The following is a 16,254-nucleotide window of genomic DNA, read 5'->3' as shown; positions in this document are numbered from 1 at the left end:
TGTAGATTTATATTTTAGATTATATTAACACATAAAAACACTTTCAGATGAGACGACGTAATATATGTTTACTATAGTTGCAGAAGACATCCGTTATTTAGGAAACACGTTTTTACTGTTATATTAACCTCACGATTCCAGGAATGCTATGCTGTTGGGTCGTGTTGTATATCACCGTGTTTACAGTCTTAATTCCTGTCAGGAACAATCTTTCATTACACTGGGCATGTTAAAGTTTATACATTTACATAACTACTCTTGTGTAATTTATTAATAAACTGTTTCACCATATTCGCTTTATTCATATCACTGTGTAAATATTTTTTTCTCATTCTACATGGAAGTAAGGTGTAGCCAACCATCATAGCTGCCCAACGACTGCCAAGTTTTCACAATATGCGAAGTGCGGTGTTTGTCAAGGTTGTAAATAACAATACGTATCGCGTCATGGGTGACGCTGACATTTAGCACGTGCAATCGCCTTTGGGTGGGTCCGACTTTGGTTCTGTTCGCCCACATGTATTTAATATTTTATTATCCTATAAAAGCTCTCGGATAATTCGGTGTTAACAATTTTCATCACCTTGTAAACATCGATAAAAAGGTGAGTGGTGACAACTGTTTACGTAAACTTGTATAAATATTTTATTTACATCTACAGTATTTAATATATTGTACATCTTACATGTAAATTATATTTGTTATATATGTATGTGTTACAATATGTAGGGATGGGACGTGGCCCATTGGTAAAGAGCTCGCCTGATGCGCGGTCGCTCTAGAATCGATCATCGTAGCCAAATGGGCTATTTTTTGTTCAAGCCAGTGCATCAGGATTGGTAAACCAAAAGGCCGTGGTATGTGCTGTTCTGTATGTGGGATGGTGCATAGAAATATGTTACAGGTATCCTTCCTACATGTCAGAATTACCAACTGTTTGAAATCCAATAGCAGATGATTAATAAATCAATGTGCTCTAGTGATGTCGTTAAACAAAACAAACACGTTTTTATAACATGGAATTAAAAGTTGATTTCTTAAACTTAATCGGTATATCACTCGCTCTGGTAAGTGTTCAGAAAACCGAGTGCTAGCAAACTATTTGACTGGTGCCATCGTCTTCTATCATATATTACATCCATCTAACGTTAGACGCTAAAACCAGGCTAGCGAGGAACCACGTTCGTTCGCCCTCCTGGACTTGCCAGTATATTGAGTCCCTGTTTCCAATCCCACAATCGGCCTCGATGGTGTCTTGGTTAAGCCATCGGACATAAGGCTAGTAGGTACAGGGTTCGCAGCCCGGTACCGGCTCCCACCCACAGCGAGTTTTAACGACTCGGTGGATAGGTGTAACACCAATACACCCTATTCTCTCTCACTAACCACTGACCCACTGTCCTGGACTGACAACCCAGATTTTTTAGGTGTGTGCCCAGGACAGCGTGCTTGAACCTTAATTGAGTATAAGCCCCTAAATAAAGCACGTTGAAATGAAATCCCACAACCTCAGGTGCTCCCAGACAATAACCAGCTGCAACTTTTCCGAAGTTTACTAACAGACATGGTCTTCTGTTACAAAACATGGAAGGAAGGTCAGGTCAGGTCAGGGAGTTTTACGTGCACATTCAGAGCAATCTGTTGTAGCGCACGCCTGCCATGGGCGCAGGTGCCGGTGTCGGCTAGCTCGTCCGTCTAGAACAGGAAATATGGAAGGAAGGAATGTTTTTATTTAACGACGCACTCAACTTATTTTAATTACGGTTATAATGAGAGACAAAACCCTCTGCCACCACGCCGACTAGCAACACACTAACAGCAGCAAAGGGATATTTTGTATGCACCATCCCACAGACAGGATAGTGCATACCACGGTCTTTGTTACCCCAGTTGTGGAGCACTGGCTGGAACGAGAAATAGCCCAATGGGCCCACTGACGGGGGTCGATCACAGATGGACCGCGCATCAAGCGGGCACTTTACAACCGGGCCACGTCCTGACCCATAAAACATAGAATCATCGAGAACGTAAGTGATGGTCGACTTCTTGTTGTTTGCGAAATAGGTGGTGTCTTAGTGGAAGAGCACTCATTTCGAACACGACTGGAAGTACATGGGATCGATTCATGACGTTGGACTTACTGGGATTTTCTCGTCTGAACCAGTGGCCCCTACCACTGCGACTGGTAAATCAAAGGTCGTGGTATGTAGTGCGCTATCTGTGAAAAGACGATTCCTTGTTAGTATTCGGTAGGAGTAGAATTACTATATCGCATTATTTAGTTTTGTTTGTTGTTTTGAGGGATTTTTTTTATTTAACGACGCACTCAGCACATTTTATTTACGGTTATATGGCGTCGGACATATGGTTAAGGACCACACAGATATTGAGAAAGGAAACCCGCATGGGCTACTCTTTTTCGATTAGCAGCAAGGGATCTTTTATATGCACCATTCCACAGGCAGGATAACATACGCCACGGCCTTTGATATACCAGTCGTGGTGCACTGGCTGGAACGAGAAATAGCCCAATGGGCAACCGACGGGGATCGATCCTGCATCGACCACGCATCAAGAGAGCGCTTTACCACTGGATTTTGTCTTCAAATAATTTCGTACGTATGAAAAAATAAAGTTAAATATACAACCACTGATATGTTATGCAGGAAAATATATTTGATATGTAATTAAAATCGTTAAAACGTATCTGTTAGTCGATAACATCTTTAAACTTGCAGCAAACTCAGGGATGTCCCTTTAAGAATATGCTAAGAAGTAGGTAAAAAACCCAAACAAAACCCACATTACTTCCTATTTCAAGACTCGGAATGTAGGCCGGCGGTAGAGTGTTCATCTGATGCATTATCGACCTAGGTTCGATTTCTATTGGTGGACCCAGTGCTCCACAAAAGCTGTGAAATACATATAAATATCCCTTGCTGTTAATCAAAAAGAAAAAGAGTAGAGGCGTCGGGTTTCGTCTCTTAGTGTCTGTGTGGTCCACACCGTAATACGCCACTTAACTGTGTGTAGAGTGAGCGTCGTTAAATAAAACATTTGTGTATTTCGTCCGCTGTTCCTTCTTGCCTTCCTTGTTTACAATTTCTTGACAACGCTGCCAGTATGAAAGTATGAACATCAATACACCTAACACAAACGTGACGTTTCATACCGTCCTTAAGAATGTCTGCTGTAGAAGGACTTTTTTTTTTTTTTTTTTTTCAAAGACAAAACATCAAGTAGAAGACGTCTGACAATGTTTGTCTTCGCTGGGAGAGGTGTGCAAAATCACGTGGCTAATCACTGGAAAACAGCCAGTATAATCTCATTGCTTATGCAAGTCACCTGACCGACCTCAATGGTGCTGTGGTTAAGCCATCGGTCTTAAGTCTTATAGGTACTGGGTTCACACCTTGATGCCAGCTCTAACCTAGAATAAAAACAATTATCTTTAATACACACTATCCCACATAGCACATACCACGGCCTTTGATATGCCAGTCGTGAACCTCCAATCAATGCTGAGATGTAACGGCCACCACATTAACTTCTCTTTTACTAACCGTTAACCGTTAACGAGTCCATTGATTTATATAATCATGGGCTATACGATGTGAAACTTGTGGTAAATTTGACACATTATAGTCTTAGAGTGGACCTTGAACCTTAATTGGATATAAGCACTAAAATAAGTTGAAAGTGAGGAAACCCGCTACAAAGGGATCTTTTATATGTACCATCCCACAGACAGGATGGCACATACCACGGCCTTTAATATACCACAATCGTGGCCCAGTGTCCTGGTCAGACAGCCCAGATAGCTGAGGTGTGTGCCCAGGGCAGCGTGCTTGACATTTAATTGAATATAAACACAGAATAAGTTAAAAGAAGAAGCTGACCGACTTCGATGATATAATGGTAAAGCCATCGGTCGTAAGGCAGGTAAGTACTGGGTTCGCAACCGATCTGTATATGTTCCCAGCCAGAGCGAATTGAACGACCAAATGGGGAGGTGTGTGGCGGATAAACCGACTTATCGCTCACCATCCACTAACGACTAACCACAAACCCACGATTCTGGCAGACAGCCCAGCTAGCTTAATGAATGAATGAATGAATGAGTCAAAGTCTGTTTTGTTTAACGGCACCACTAGAGCACATTGCTCTATTAATCATCGGTTATTGCATATATTGTATATGCACCATCCCACAGACAGGATAGCACATACCACGGCCTTCGATATACCAGTTATGGGGCACTGGCTGGAACTAGATATAGCTCAATGGGCCCACCGACTAAGATCAATCCCAAACCGACCGCACATCAAGCGAGTGCTTTATTACTGGGCTACATCCCGCCCCTGAATAATGAATGAATGAATGAATGTTTAACGACACCCCAGCAAAAATACAAAGAACAATTGGCTATTGGGTGGCAAACAAAGGTAAGTACATCAATATGATTATTTAAGCTAAAGGTCCTATATCAAAGTTGAAACTACAATATTTCGTTATTTGTACATTTAGTTGTAATAAATAACTATAAATGAATCGATCCCACTCATAATGTTTCTATAATTAACTCTTGAATAATATTTTTATAAAACTTTTCACTAGGTGACAAGGGGGGTTTCCCCGAATAATTTGTGGCTAAATATAGCATGGTCACCATCTTTGTTTCTTTTGTCAGTTGACCGCAAAACATTCTGGGTATACTTAGTGTGTTGAATGTGTACGCATAAAGCAGTGATCTCACACGTTAATGCGTGTAGCACTCTCTCAGGATTACCCCCAAAATAGAAAAATCTTCTACATCTACTAGTAAATGAAATTATTTGGTTGTATTTTTATAGGCATATAGCTGAAGGTATAAACTTTTTGTTTCAAAACAAAACATAATTAATATTTTTGACGGAAACCGCCATTATTGCAAATTATATAGTTGTCCGGATAGTTCACGTGTGTGGCCAAGACAGCGTGCTTGAACCTTAAATGGATATAACCACGACACTCATGTAAAAGGGAAAAAAACCCAAACAAACCCAAACAAAAACCAAATAAACAAAAACAAAAAGAGGGGAGAAATCATTTGTAATTTGAAAATAGGTACTGAACAAGTGAAACGTTTCAAAATAGTAATAGATTAGCTCCCTTTAACCAAAAACGAATGAATGAATGTTTAATGACACCCTAGCACAAAAAAATACATCGGCTATTGGGTGCCTTAATAAACAACGATACATTTAAACTTTGCTTTGCTTTGCGTTGTTATTGTTTTGTTTTTGTTTATTGTTTTGTTTTTTGTTTGTTTGTTGTTGTCTATTGTTGGGGGGTTTTGGGGTGGGGTTTTTTACTTTTTTGGGGGGTGGGTGGGTGGAGGAGGGGTTGTTGGTTGTTGGTTGTTGTTCACATCGTGAGATTCTTGTTCTATCTTTCAGCCACCATGACCAGGCTGCTGTTGGCGCTGGCGTGTCTTCTGGCCCTCGTCACTATCGGCAGAGTCGCCCGTGAGTTACATTGTCACATTGGCAGACAGTCCAAATACTACAATATGCACAGGCTGGGCACTCTGTTAAAATGACAAGCAGTATGCCAGCTTTAAACACAAACATATGCATGCATTGCAACTCTAATGTTTACATCGCACATAGCCAAATATCATCAACAACAAAATTACAGGGGAAAAACCCACATTGTTTTGAACATTGCATGTTTCACCGTAATGTTATTTGTATTCTTCTTCATACTTCTTTTCCGCCTACTTCTCCTCCTACCCGATGGTATATATAGGATTGGAGGTGTGATTGCATGCCAGAGTAATCTGTTACATTTTAATTTTAATTTTCTTATGTTTCTATTAAAGCCATCACAGACATCGTTGAAACAGAGCGTACGGCTATTGCGCCAGACACTGTGAGTGGGGTTGGAACTGCACCTGCGACCGGGACTGACTCTGGGACCGGGACTGACACTGGGACACATTCTGTTACAGCTGGAGATGGTACACATACTGATACAGCTGGAGATGGTACACATAATGATACAGCTGGAGATGGTACACATACTGGTACAACTGGAGATGGTACAGGTGCTGGTACAGCTGGAGATGGTACACATACTGGTATAACTGGAGATGGTACAGGTGCTGGTACAACTGGAGATGGTACACATACTGGTACAACTGGAGATGGTACAGGTGCTGGTACAGCTGGAGATGGTACACATACTGATACAGCTGGAGATGGTACACATAATGATACAGCAGGAGATGGTACACATACTGGTACAACTGGAGATGGTACAGGTGCTGGTACAACTGGAGATGGTGCAATTACTGGTACAGCTGGAAATGGAACAAGTACTGCTGGAGATGGTATAAGTACTGGTACAACTGGAGATGGTACAAGTACTGGTACAACTGGAGATGGTGCAATTACTGGTACAACTGGAAATGGAACAAGTACTGGTACAACTGGAGATGGTACACATACTGGTACAACTAGAGATGGTACATATAATGATACAGCTGGAGATGGTACACATACTGGTACAACTAGAGATGGTACACATAATGATACAGCTGGAGATGGTACACATACTGGTACAACTGGAGATGGTACAGGTTCTGGTACAACTGGCAATGGTACACATACTGGTACAATTGGAGATGGTACAGGTGCTGGTACAACTGGAGATGGTGCAATTACTGGTACAACTGGAAATGGAACAAGTACTGGTACAACTGTAGATGGTATAGCTGGAGATGGTACAAGTACTGGTACAACTGTAGATGGTATAGCTGCAGATGGTACAAGTGCTGGTACAACTGGAGATGGTACAGGTGCCGGTACAACTGGAGATGGTACAAGTACTGGTACAATTGGAGATGGTGCAAGTGCTGGTAAAACTGGAGATGGTACAAGTGCTGATACAACTGGAGATGGTGCAGGTGCTGGTACAACTGGAGATGGTGCAATTACTGGTACAACTGGAGATGGTACACATACTGATACAGCTGGAGATGGTACAGGTGCTGGTGCAACTGGAGATGGTGCAATTACTGGTACAACTGGAGATGGTACACATACTGGTACAACTGGAAATGGTACACATACTGGTACAACTGGAGATGGTACACATACTGGTACAACTGGAAATGGTACAGGTGCTGGTACAACTGGAGATGGTACACATACTGATACAGCTGGAGATGGTACAGGTGCTGGTACAACTGGAGATGGTACACATACTGGTACAACTGGAGATGGTACAGGTGCTGGTACAACTGGAGATGGTACACATACTGGTACAACTGGAAATGGTACAGGTGCTGGTACAACTGGAGATGGTACACATACTGGTACAACTGGAAATGATACAGGTGCTGGTACAACTGGAGATGGTACACATACTGATACAGCTGGAGATGGTACAGGTGCTGGTACAACTGGAGATGGTACACATACTGGTACAACTGGAGATGGTACAGGTGCTGGTACAACTGGAGATGGTACACATACTGGTACAACTGGAAATGGTACAGGTGCTGGTACAACTGGAGATGGTACACATACTGGTACAACTGGAGATGGTACAGGTGCTGGTGCAACTGGAGATGGTGCAATTACTGGTACAACTGGAGATGGTACACATACTGATACAGCTGGAGATGGTACACATACTGGTACAACTGGAGATGGTACAGGTGTTGGTACAACTGGAGATGGTGCAATTACTGGTACAACTGGAGATGGTACACATACTGATACAGCTGGAGATGGTACACATACTGGTACAACTGGAGATGGTACAGGTGCTGGTACAGCTGGAGATGGTGCAATTACTGGTACAACTGGAAATGGAACAAGTACTGGTACAACTGTAGATGGTATAGGTGTTCATACAACTGGAGATGTTACAAGTACTGGTACAACTGGAGATGGTACAACTGGAGATGGCACAAGTGCTGGTACAACTGGAGATGGTACAGGTGCTGATACAGCTGGAGATGGTACACATGCGGTTACAGCTGGAGATGGTACACATACTGATACAGCTGGAGATGGTACACATAATGATACAGCTGGAGATGGTACACATAATGATACAGCTGGAGATGGTACACATAATAATACAGCTGGAGATGGTACACATACTGATACAGCTGGAGATGGTACACATAATGATACAGCTGGAGATGGTACACATAATAATACAGCTGGAGATGGTACACATACTGATACAGCTGGAGATGGTACACATACTGGTACAACTGGAGATGGTATAAGTACTGGTACAACAGGAGATGGTGCAATTACTGGTACAAGTGGAAATGGAACAAGTACTGGTACTGGTACAACTGGAGATGGTACAAGTACTGGTACTGGTACAACTGGAGATGGAACGAGCACAGGGATTCACGAAACAGCCACTGGAAGAACCACTGGATCTCACACTGGCGCAGCACCAAGTACGAGTACCGTTCAAAATGACACAGATGCCGCATCTCAAACCAGTAGTGCAGGTATTACAGCAGGCTAAATTAATATAACTTAAACCTAGACACGTGTAATTCATGTTAACTTAATTTCGTGATTATACCAAATTAAGACTCAAGAACACGGTCCTGGTCGCACACCATAGCTATACGGGCTGTCAGTCCACGGCAGTAGATCAATTGTTAGTTGTTAGTGAGAGAGAAGTCAGTGAGTGGCCTTTACACAACCTACCCATTGAGTTATATTATATCGTCCTGGTTGTGAACTGAGTACCTAGCAGCTTTAAGAATGACTATATCATCGATTACGTGAAGACACAATGAGCTAATCTCCTCGCTTTCGATGTTATGAAATGCATTCTGGGCGGCTCTGATAATAATGCAGCCGAAACAAACTATTATGATTTGTATGACAATTTTTCTAAAATAAAGTTTTCTTTATTTACTGATAATCGCGATTATCGGGTTATCTCCCTTTGGACACTAAAACTGACGTTATTGTTGCGAAGCTATTCAGCAATCTTGTATTTTTATCTTCATCTTACTAAATAACTAGAGGTTTGAAATAATATGAACAATAAAACTATTAAATAATTAATAATAAAATTACAGTTGAAGTTGATTATTTCTGGGATCTTTAACAGTAAATTGTTAGACGGAGAAGACAACGTTTGTTTCGAAAATTACGTCCTGACCCTTTGTATGCTTAATCGATGCAGTAGTTTATCAATATTAGAAATGTGCAAATACACTTACGATGCAACTTATATTCTTGAAATTGTTTATTTCCATTATCCGAGAATGCACAGTGTGTTGCTGTTTAGATATAACATATATACTAGGTGGCAATAAAAACGCAATCTCGGAAATGATCATGGTTTATTTTATTATGCGAGATTCCACAAAAATGAAACTGATACCACCAGTGAGACCAACCACTGGCCCATCTGACTGGCACTGTCAGCCGCCAACAGTGAATCGCACATAACGTCTCTGGCGATGTCAACGTCATGGGGGTCAGTATTTCGTGTGACCTCCATGTGCTGCGATGCACGCCTGCAGCCTCCTAGGCATGGACATGCACAGGCGCCTCACCACACGTCGTGGGATGGCTGCCCAGTGATGCTGCAATGCCTGCTGCAGCTCAGCGAAGTTCTGTGGTGGATTCGGTTGGTTTTGAACACGACGTCCCAGCTCGTCCCACATGTGCTCTATTGGGTTCATGTCCGGGGAAACTGCTGGCCAGTCCAACACAGTGACATGGTGGGCACGAAGAAACGCCCGTGTACGCCTGGCAGTGTGCGGCCGAGCGTTGTCTTGCTGGAAGACGAGCCTGTTTCCGCCATGCCGTCTCATCAATGGGAGGAGGACCGGCCGCAGGATGTTGTCGACGTAGTGTTGCGCATTAAGGTTTCCCTGTACCACCACGAGTTCGGACCGGAAGTCAGCATTGATGGCGCCCCAAACCATGACTCCGCCGCCCCCGTAGCGGTCCCTCTCCAGAACACAGGCCTGCGCGACACGTTCTCTACGACGGCGGTAAATGCAACGACGTCTGTCCGTGACACTCACGTTAAATCTCGATTCATCCGAGAAGATGACATCTCGCCATCTCCTGGGTCGCAAATGCCCACCATTCCTGGCCCATAAGAGTCTTGCTTGACGATGTCTGTGCAGGAGGATAAGGCCACGGTAGGGTCGGTGGCAATGCAGTCGTGCTGCGGCAAGACGTCTCCGGACAGTTCGGGCGCTGATGAGTCGTCCCCTGGTTCCCACTTCAGTCCTGGCAGTGCTTGCGGCTGTCAAAAACCGATTGCGCAGGTGCCGCAACCGTATGTTCCGGTCCTGTCTATTGGTCGTTACGCGTGGTGTGCACGAACGACGGCGGTCATTGACGGTCCCTGTCGTCTGATATCGGTTGAGGAGCCGATTAATGGTTGACGGGTGCACGTGGAACCGTTGTGCTACCCGCAATTGCGAGTTTCCGGCATTCAACAAGCCAATGGCTTGATTCCGATCGGCGTTGTTCAACCGAGGCATCGTGTAGGAGTGAGATACTCATTGCCACCCGCGTGTTCTGAGTGTGCCCGGGTATCAGGAAATGCACGTGCAAAATGTTATTTCGCCAAGTGGTTGCGTGTGCGCGATTTACCGGATAATGCGTTTTTAGCGTTGTTCCCCTTATGTTGGGAACAGGCCGGAAGTCGACCTTTACATGCTGCTGAAATAATGTGTACCACTGTACCATGTACATTGACGAATAGCGTCAATGAAGTCCAAACGGAACGTATATTATTTTGACAAAAGGAAATTGCGTTATTAATGCCGGCTAGTATATATATAACAGTAACACCCATGGTTAGTTCGATTTATATTGCTTTTCAGGGAATGGTGCATCTACCGTGGATCATTCGTCTACAGGAGCAAATGCTACAGGTGTGACAGCTGATACAGATGAAACAGCTGCTAATACAGGGGGACATGGTACAAGTACGTCAGGACATGGTACGTCACGAGGACATGGTACGTCAGGAGGACATGGTACGTCAGGAGAACATGGACATGGTAGTTCGCCAGGAGCATATGCTATAAGTACGTCAGGAAGACATGGCACAAGTACTTTAGGAGGACATGGTACAAGTACGTCAGGAGGACATGGTACAAGTACGTCAGGAGGACATGGTACAAGTACGTCTGGAGGGCATGGTACGAGTACGTCAGGAGGACATGGTACAAGCACGTCAGGAGGACATGGTACAAGTCCGTCAGGAGGATATGGGACGAGTACATCAGGAGGACATGGGACGAGTACGTCAGGAGGACATGGTACAAGTACGTCAGGAGGACATGGAACGAGTACGTCAAAAGGACATGGTATGAGTACGTCAGGACATGGCATAAGTACGTCTGGAGGGCATGGTACAAGTACGTCAGGAGGGCATGGGACGACTACGTCAGGAGGACATGGCACAAGTACGTCAGGAGGACATGGGACGAGTACGTCAGGAGGACATGGAACGAGTACGTCAGCAGGACATGGTACAAGTACGTCAGGAGGACATGGGACGAGTACGTCAGGAGGACATGGTACGAGTACGTCAGGAGGACATGGTACAAGCACGTCAGGAGGACATGGTACAAGTACGTCAGGAGGATATGGGACGAGTACATCAGGAGGACATGGGACGAGTACGTCAGGAGGACATGGTACAAGTACGTCAGGAGGACATGGAACGAGTACGTCAAAAGGACATGGTATGAGTACGTCAGGACATGGCATAAGTACGTCTGGAGGGCATGGTACAAGTACGTCAGGAGGGCATGGGACGACTACGTCAGGAGGACATGGCACAAGTACGTCAGGAGGACATGGGACGAGTACGTCAGGAGGACATGGAACGAGTACGTCAGCAGGACATGGTACAAGTACGTCAGGAGGACATGGGACGAGTACGTCAGGAGGACATGGAACGAGTACGTCAACAGGACATGGTATGAGTACGTCAGGAGGACATGGCACAAGTACGTCAGGAGGACATGGTACAAGTACATCAGGAGGGCATACATCAGGAGTTGGTACAAGATGGGTGACCAATAATTACCCGCGTGATCCTTGGCAGGACTTTGGGTATAACAACTTCTTTTCCGATATGTACGATTTCTGGTGGAATCCGTTTGATATGTTTTCTAACAGTGGTCAATCCATGTTTGACAATACTGCAATGTTAATGTTATATATGGATATGTTCTAAACGTCAGCTTTTATCATAGTAATTAGAAACGTGGGTTTCGTCGTTTACAAGCATGTTTCTTATAAATCTATGGGTAACATTTTTACGAACAGTTCGAACATCTATAAATAGAGAGGAGCTAGCGTAGTCCTGTTCCTGTAACATCAAGTTGATAGCAAGTTTAATTGATATTATTGGGGGAGGGGCAGAAGACGTGTTACATTAATTTATTAAAGCATTTTGTTAGACATCAAGGAAGGAAGGAAATGTTTTATTTAACAACGCACTCAACACATTTTATTTGGCGTCGAATGGTAGACATCAGTGCCAGCGGAAAGTGTGTGTGTGTGTGTCGGGGGGGGGGGGGGGGGGGCACTGCCACTGCGATGGTCCGGGAGATGGCAATTTGAGGGTCCAAAGGGTCTAGATCTGTTACGGTGGGTTCAAGCATGTTTCCCTGAGAAACATGAATTTTAGATGTTCAAATGCGGCATTTCCAGCAAATTTGGGCAAAAATGATACAGTTATTCGGGCAAAATGTGTTAACCTGAGACCTTTTTACCATGTATTTCCATCATTGACCCTCAAAATTCGTTTGCAACCCTATATAGTTGTTTTGTAGTTATGCTAATATGTTAGGCAGATTCGGGCAGTTTCGTTTGATTCGGGCAAAAGCCAGCCTTCCCCTAACAAAAATAGGGACATGTTTGCCTATGCCCCCCCCCCCCCCCCATAACACCGCACATTGCTAAAATACACTGAATTAAAAGGAAATGGGTACCAAGACAAAAAGGAGGAAATTACGTACTACACAAATATACGTGTAGTCAGTATCATGCCATATATTAATTTGCGTGTTCCACGTACAAAATTGCACATCAGATTCTGGTGTGTGAAATAGATTTTAAAATAAATCATCATTTGTTTATCGTTATATCTATCGCCAATTAGTACTACGTTCGTGTGTGTATATTACACAAGTGAAAAAATAAGTGTGCATTTATTTATTTGTATTTTTTGTTTATTAAAAATTATTAAATGGTACTTGTTTATGCTGTTTGTAAAAAGACTGTAAAATGCTTTTAAGAAATTGTTTGAATGAAACAATGTCAAACGAAGATACAAACCACTCTATACCAGTTTATGTTAAAGATTATTTTGTTTAACAGTACCACTAGAGCACATTGATTTATTAATCATCGGCTATCGGATGTTAAACATTTGGTAATTTTCAACTCGTGGTGCCAGAGGAAACTCGCTACATTTTCCCATTAGCAGCAAGGGATCCTTTATATAGCACTTTCTTATAGAGAGGACAGCTCATACCATGGACTTTGAAATATTAGTCTTGGTGCACTGGTTGTGACGGAATAAAAACCCATTCAGAGAATGGATCCACTGAGATGGTTCGATCCTGCGACGCACGCACCTCAGACTGATCTAGATGTCCAGCATATTAGTTTGTGACTGGGTGATGCGTTGTGATGGGGTGATGTATTGTTATAAAATAACAAAGACAGAAGTTTTAATACATGTTTCATCATCATCATCATCATCATCATTATCATCATATCATCACATTTACCACCATCACCACAATTTCCCTCTTTTTCTTCTTATATATACGCATAGTCAGACTTCAATAACTCGAACTTGAATGAGACGACGAAATAGTTCGTCTTTCAGGGAGTTCAAATTTTCGAAATTCGTATTGGACATCTGAAAACTGAAAGGGCATTGCAAATGGATGCTTTAGTTTGATATTCTAAGAAACGTGCAGTGCACTGCCCCCATCCCAAACTGAACATTTTGCATTTCCTGTGGAAAGTCGAATTAATGTATAAATGGCGGTTCACCCCACAACTAGCTGCTGACATCTTACAGAGAGAGAGAGAGAGAGAGAGAGAGAGAGAGAGAGAGAGAGAGAGAGAGAGAGAGAGAGAGAGAGAGAGAGAGAGAGAGAGAGAGAGAGAGAGAGACAGACAGACAGAGACAGAGAGCGAGAGACAGAGAGAGGGGATTGGTAACGAGTATTTTTTAATATGGAAAATATCAACCGAGTCTATGTTAATCGGTATGTTGTCAAGGCACCGCCGAGACAAATACCGATTAACAAGACGAGGTTGATATATTACATATTAAAAAACACGAGTAGCGAATTATATTTATCCTATAACACTTCTAAAATAACATTTTAAAGTAGCCCCCATCGGTAATATGACGTCATCACGATCAGCACAAATTAGTTTGACGTCACGCACTTAAACTAAATCTTATAAAAAAACGTTACGCTCAGGTATACAGCTCTTGTTGGCTTGTAAACACATGACCCATTCACAGCAACACATTATTACCTAGAGACATTGCAAATTTGCACACCATTATTAACCAGGTTAATACATTAAATTAATACATGGGTTTATGACATGGATATCATGGGTAAGTGATACATATATATTTTAACTATATACACACACAGAGACATACACACACGCATGTACACATGGTACACATACACACTTACATACATACATACATACATACATACATACATACATACATACAAAAAACAATCATCCGCAAACTTATGTGAGTACGGCTTCGTCTATTCACACAGTCTGCGGATTATTTTGTTTCATACCCCGATGAACGTAAAATAAATAACAAACAATTCTTAAATAAAGTGGAAACTATATTCATTTAAATTGCAACATTATTATTTTATTACTGTTTTGTTTAAGCAACGGAACACGTTTTAATTAATACGATTGTGCTATTTATTTTTAATTTATTATTCAGAATCTATCATGCAGCTTCGTATGAAACATGTTATTGTAAACTAATATCTGTTATTAATCCAGCACGCTATTTATTTGACGAAAAATAAAAGACAATTATTATATATTTCTCCGTGAACCCAAATCCTTTTCATGCATTCAAAATGATTAAATCGATTTATTTCTAAAAGTAAAATATTCATGTTTATAATTATGTTTTACAATTTTTCAAATAATCTCCTAAATTACTTTGGACTGATCTGATGTCAAATCAAGGCTGTAGTTTGTGCAGGAAGCATGGGGCTGATTAATAACACGCTATCCACCATAATAACATAAACACACACAAAAAACTAAAAAAACAAGAATTTCCCCGGGTAAATCATATATGTAGTGATTTTTTATTTTTTGAAGCACACCCAATTTGCCGATTCAGGGCTGCTGGGAAGTTACTTCACCCCGGCCTTGTATTCAAACACGGAATGTAGAAATATCTCATGGAAAATGATATCTCATTCAGCACAATTTTGAACTATAAAGGCACGTGCAAGATTTATTCTCAAACATAAAATATATTATTAAAAATGGGGTGCATTTAAAAGGCATTATTTTCGTTCATTTCATTTTAACTTATTTTCGTGTTTATATTCAATTAAGGTTCAAGCACGCGTTTCTGGGCACACACCTCAGCTATCTTGGCTGTCTGTCCAGGACAGTGGGTTAGTGGTTGGTGAGAGAGAATAGGATGTAGTGGTTTTACGCTTACCCATGAGTTGTCAAAACTCGATCTGTGCGAGAGCCGGTACCGGGCTGCGAACCCTGTACCTACCACGACACCACCGAGGCCGGTTACTATTCTCGTAACAGGATGCTGATTGGGTAACAGGACTCCTAATTGGTCAATTTACGTCTCTGCTACCTGCAGTAATGCATAATTTCATGACTGGTATATCAAAGGCCGTGGTATGTGCTATCATGTCTGTGGGATGGTGCATATAAAAGATCCCTTGCTACTAATGGAAACATGTAGCGGGTTTCCTCTCTAAGACTATATGTCAGAATTACCAAATGTTTGACATCCCATAGCCGATGATTAATAAATCAGTGTGCTCTAGTTGAACAAAACATATAAACAAACTTATCTTAATGTACCGTAATCGGCATCCTGCTGATGTGGGGGCGGGATTTAGCCCAGTGGTGAAGCGCTCGCTTCATGCGCGGTCGGTTTAGGATCGATAACCGTCGGTGG

The 16,254-nt window shown here is 42.4% G+C and overlaps 1 protein-coding gene across 4 annotated transcripts; it reads left to right on the top strand.

Annotated features, from left to right (window-relative positions):
- Nucleotides 1-393: 393 nt before the first annotated feature.
- On the top strand, nt 394-13,272 carry LOC121380504 (uncharacterized PE-PGRS family protein PE_PGRS54-like). Of its 4 annotated transcripts, none has more exons than XM_041509336.1 (5): nt 394-604; nt 5,439-5,507; nt 5,864-8,179; nt 8,261-8,524; nt 10,883-13,272. In XM_041509336.1, the coding sequence occupies exons 2-5, from the start codon at nt 5,444-5,446 to the stop codon at nt 12,247-12,249; spliced, it is 4,011 nt and encodes a 1,336-aa protein (XP_041365270.1). In that variant the 5' UTR covers nt 394-604; nt 5,439-5,443; the 3' UTR covers nt 12,250-13,272. The 4 variants fall into 4 exon arrangements, with proteins under 4 accessions (XP_041365270.1, XP_041365268.1, XP_041365271.1 ...); XM_041509337.1 differs by having other exon boundaries at nt 395-604; nt 5,864-6,730; nt 6,950-8,524; XM_041509334.1 differs by having other exon boundaries at nt 5,864-8,524.
- The last annotated feature ends 2,982 nt before the right edge of the window (nt 13,273-16,254 follow it).

Source organism: Gigantopelta aegis, chromosome 9 (genome assembly GCF_016097555.1).
Source record: "Gigantopelta aegis isolate Gae_Host chromosome 9, Gae_host_genome, whole genome shotgun sequence".
NCBI classification, from domain to species: domain Eukaryota; kingdom Metazoa; phylum Mollusca; class Gastropoda; order Neomphalida; family Peltospiridae; genus Gigantopelta; species Gigantopelta aegis.
Note: the sequence above shows the minus strand (reverse complement) of the source record. Positions and strands in the feature narration are given on the sequence as shown.

What these genes read in the sequence shown, in the direction of transcription:
- LOC121380504 (XM_041509334.1), top strand. Translation starts at nt 5,444, where the DNA reads ATGACCAGGCTGCTGTTGGCGCTGGCGTGTCTTCTGGCCCTCGTCACT. An exon ending in CACTATCGGCAGAGTCGCCC is followed by an intron (nt 5,508 to 5,863) that starts GTGAGTTACATT and finishes TTTCTATTAAAG; the next exon opens with CCATCACAGACATCGTTGAA. An exon ending in ATCTCAAACCAGTAGTGCAG is followed by an intron (nt 8,525 to 10,882) that starts GTATTACAGCAG and finishes ATTGCTTTTCAG; the next exon opens with GGAATGGTGCATCTACCGTG.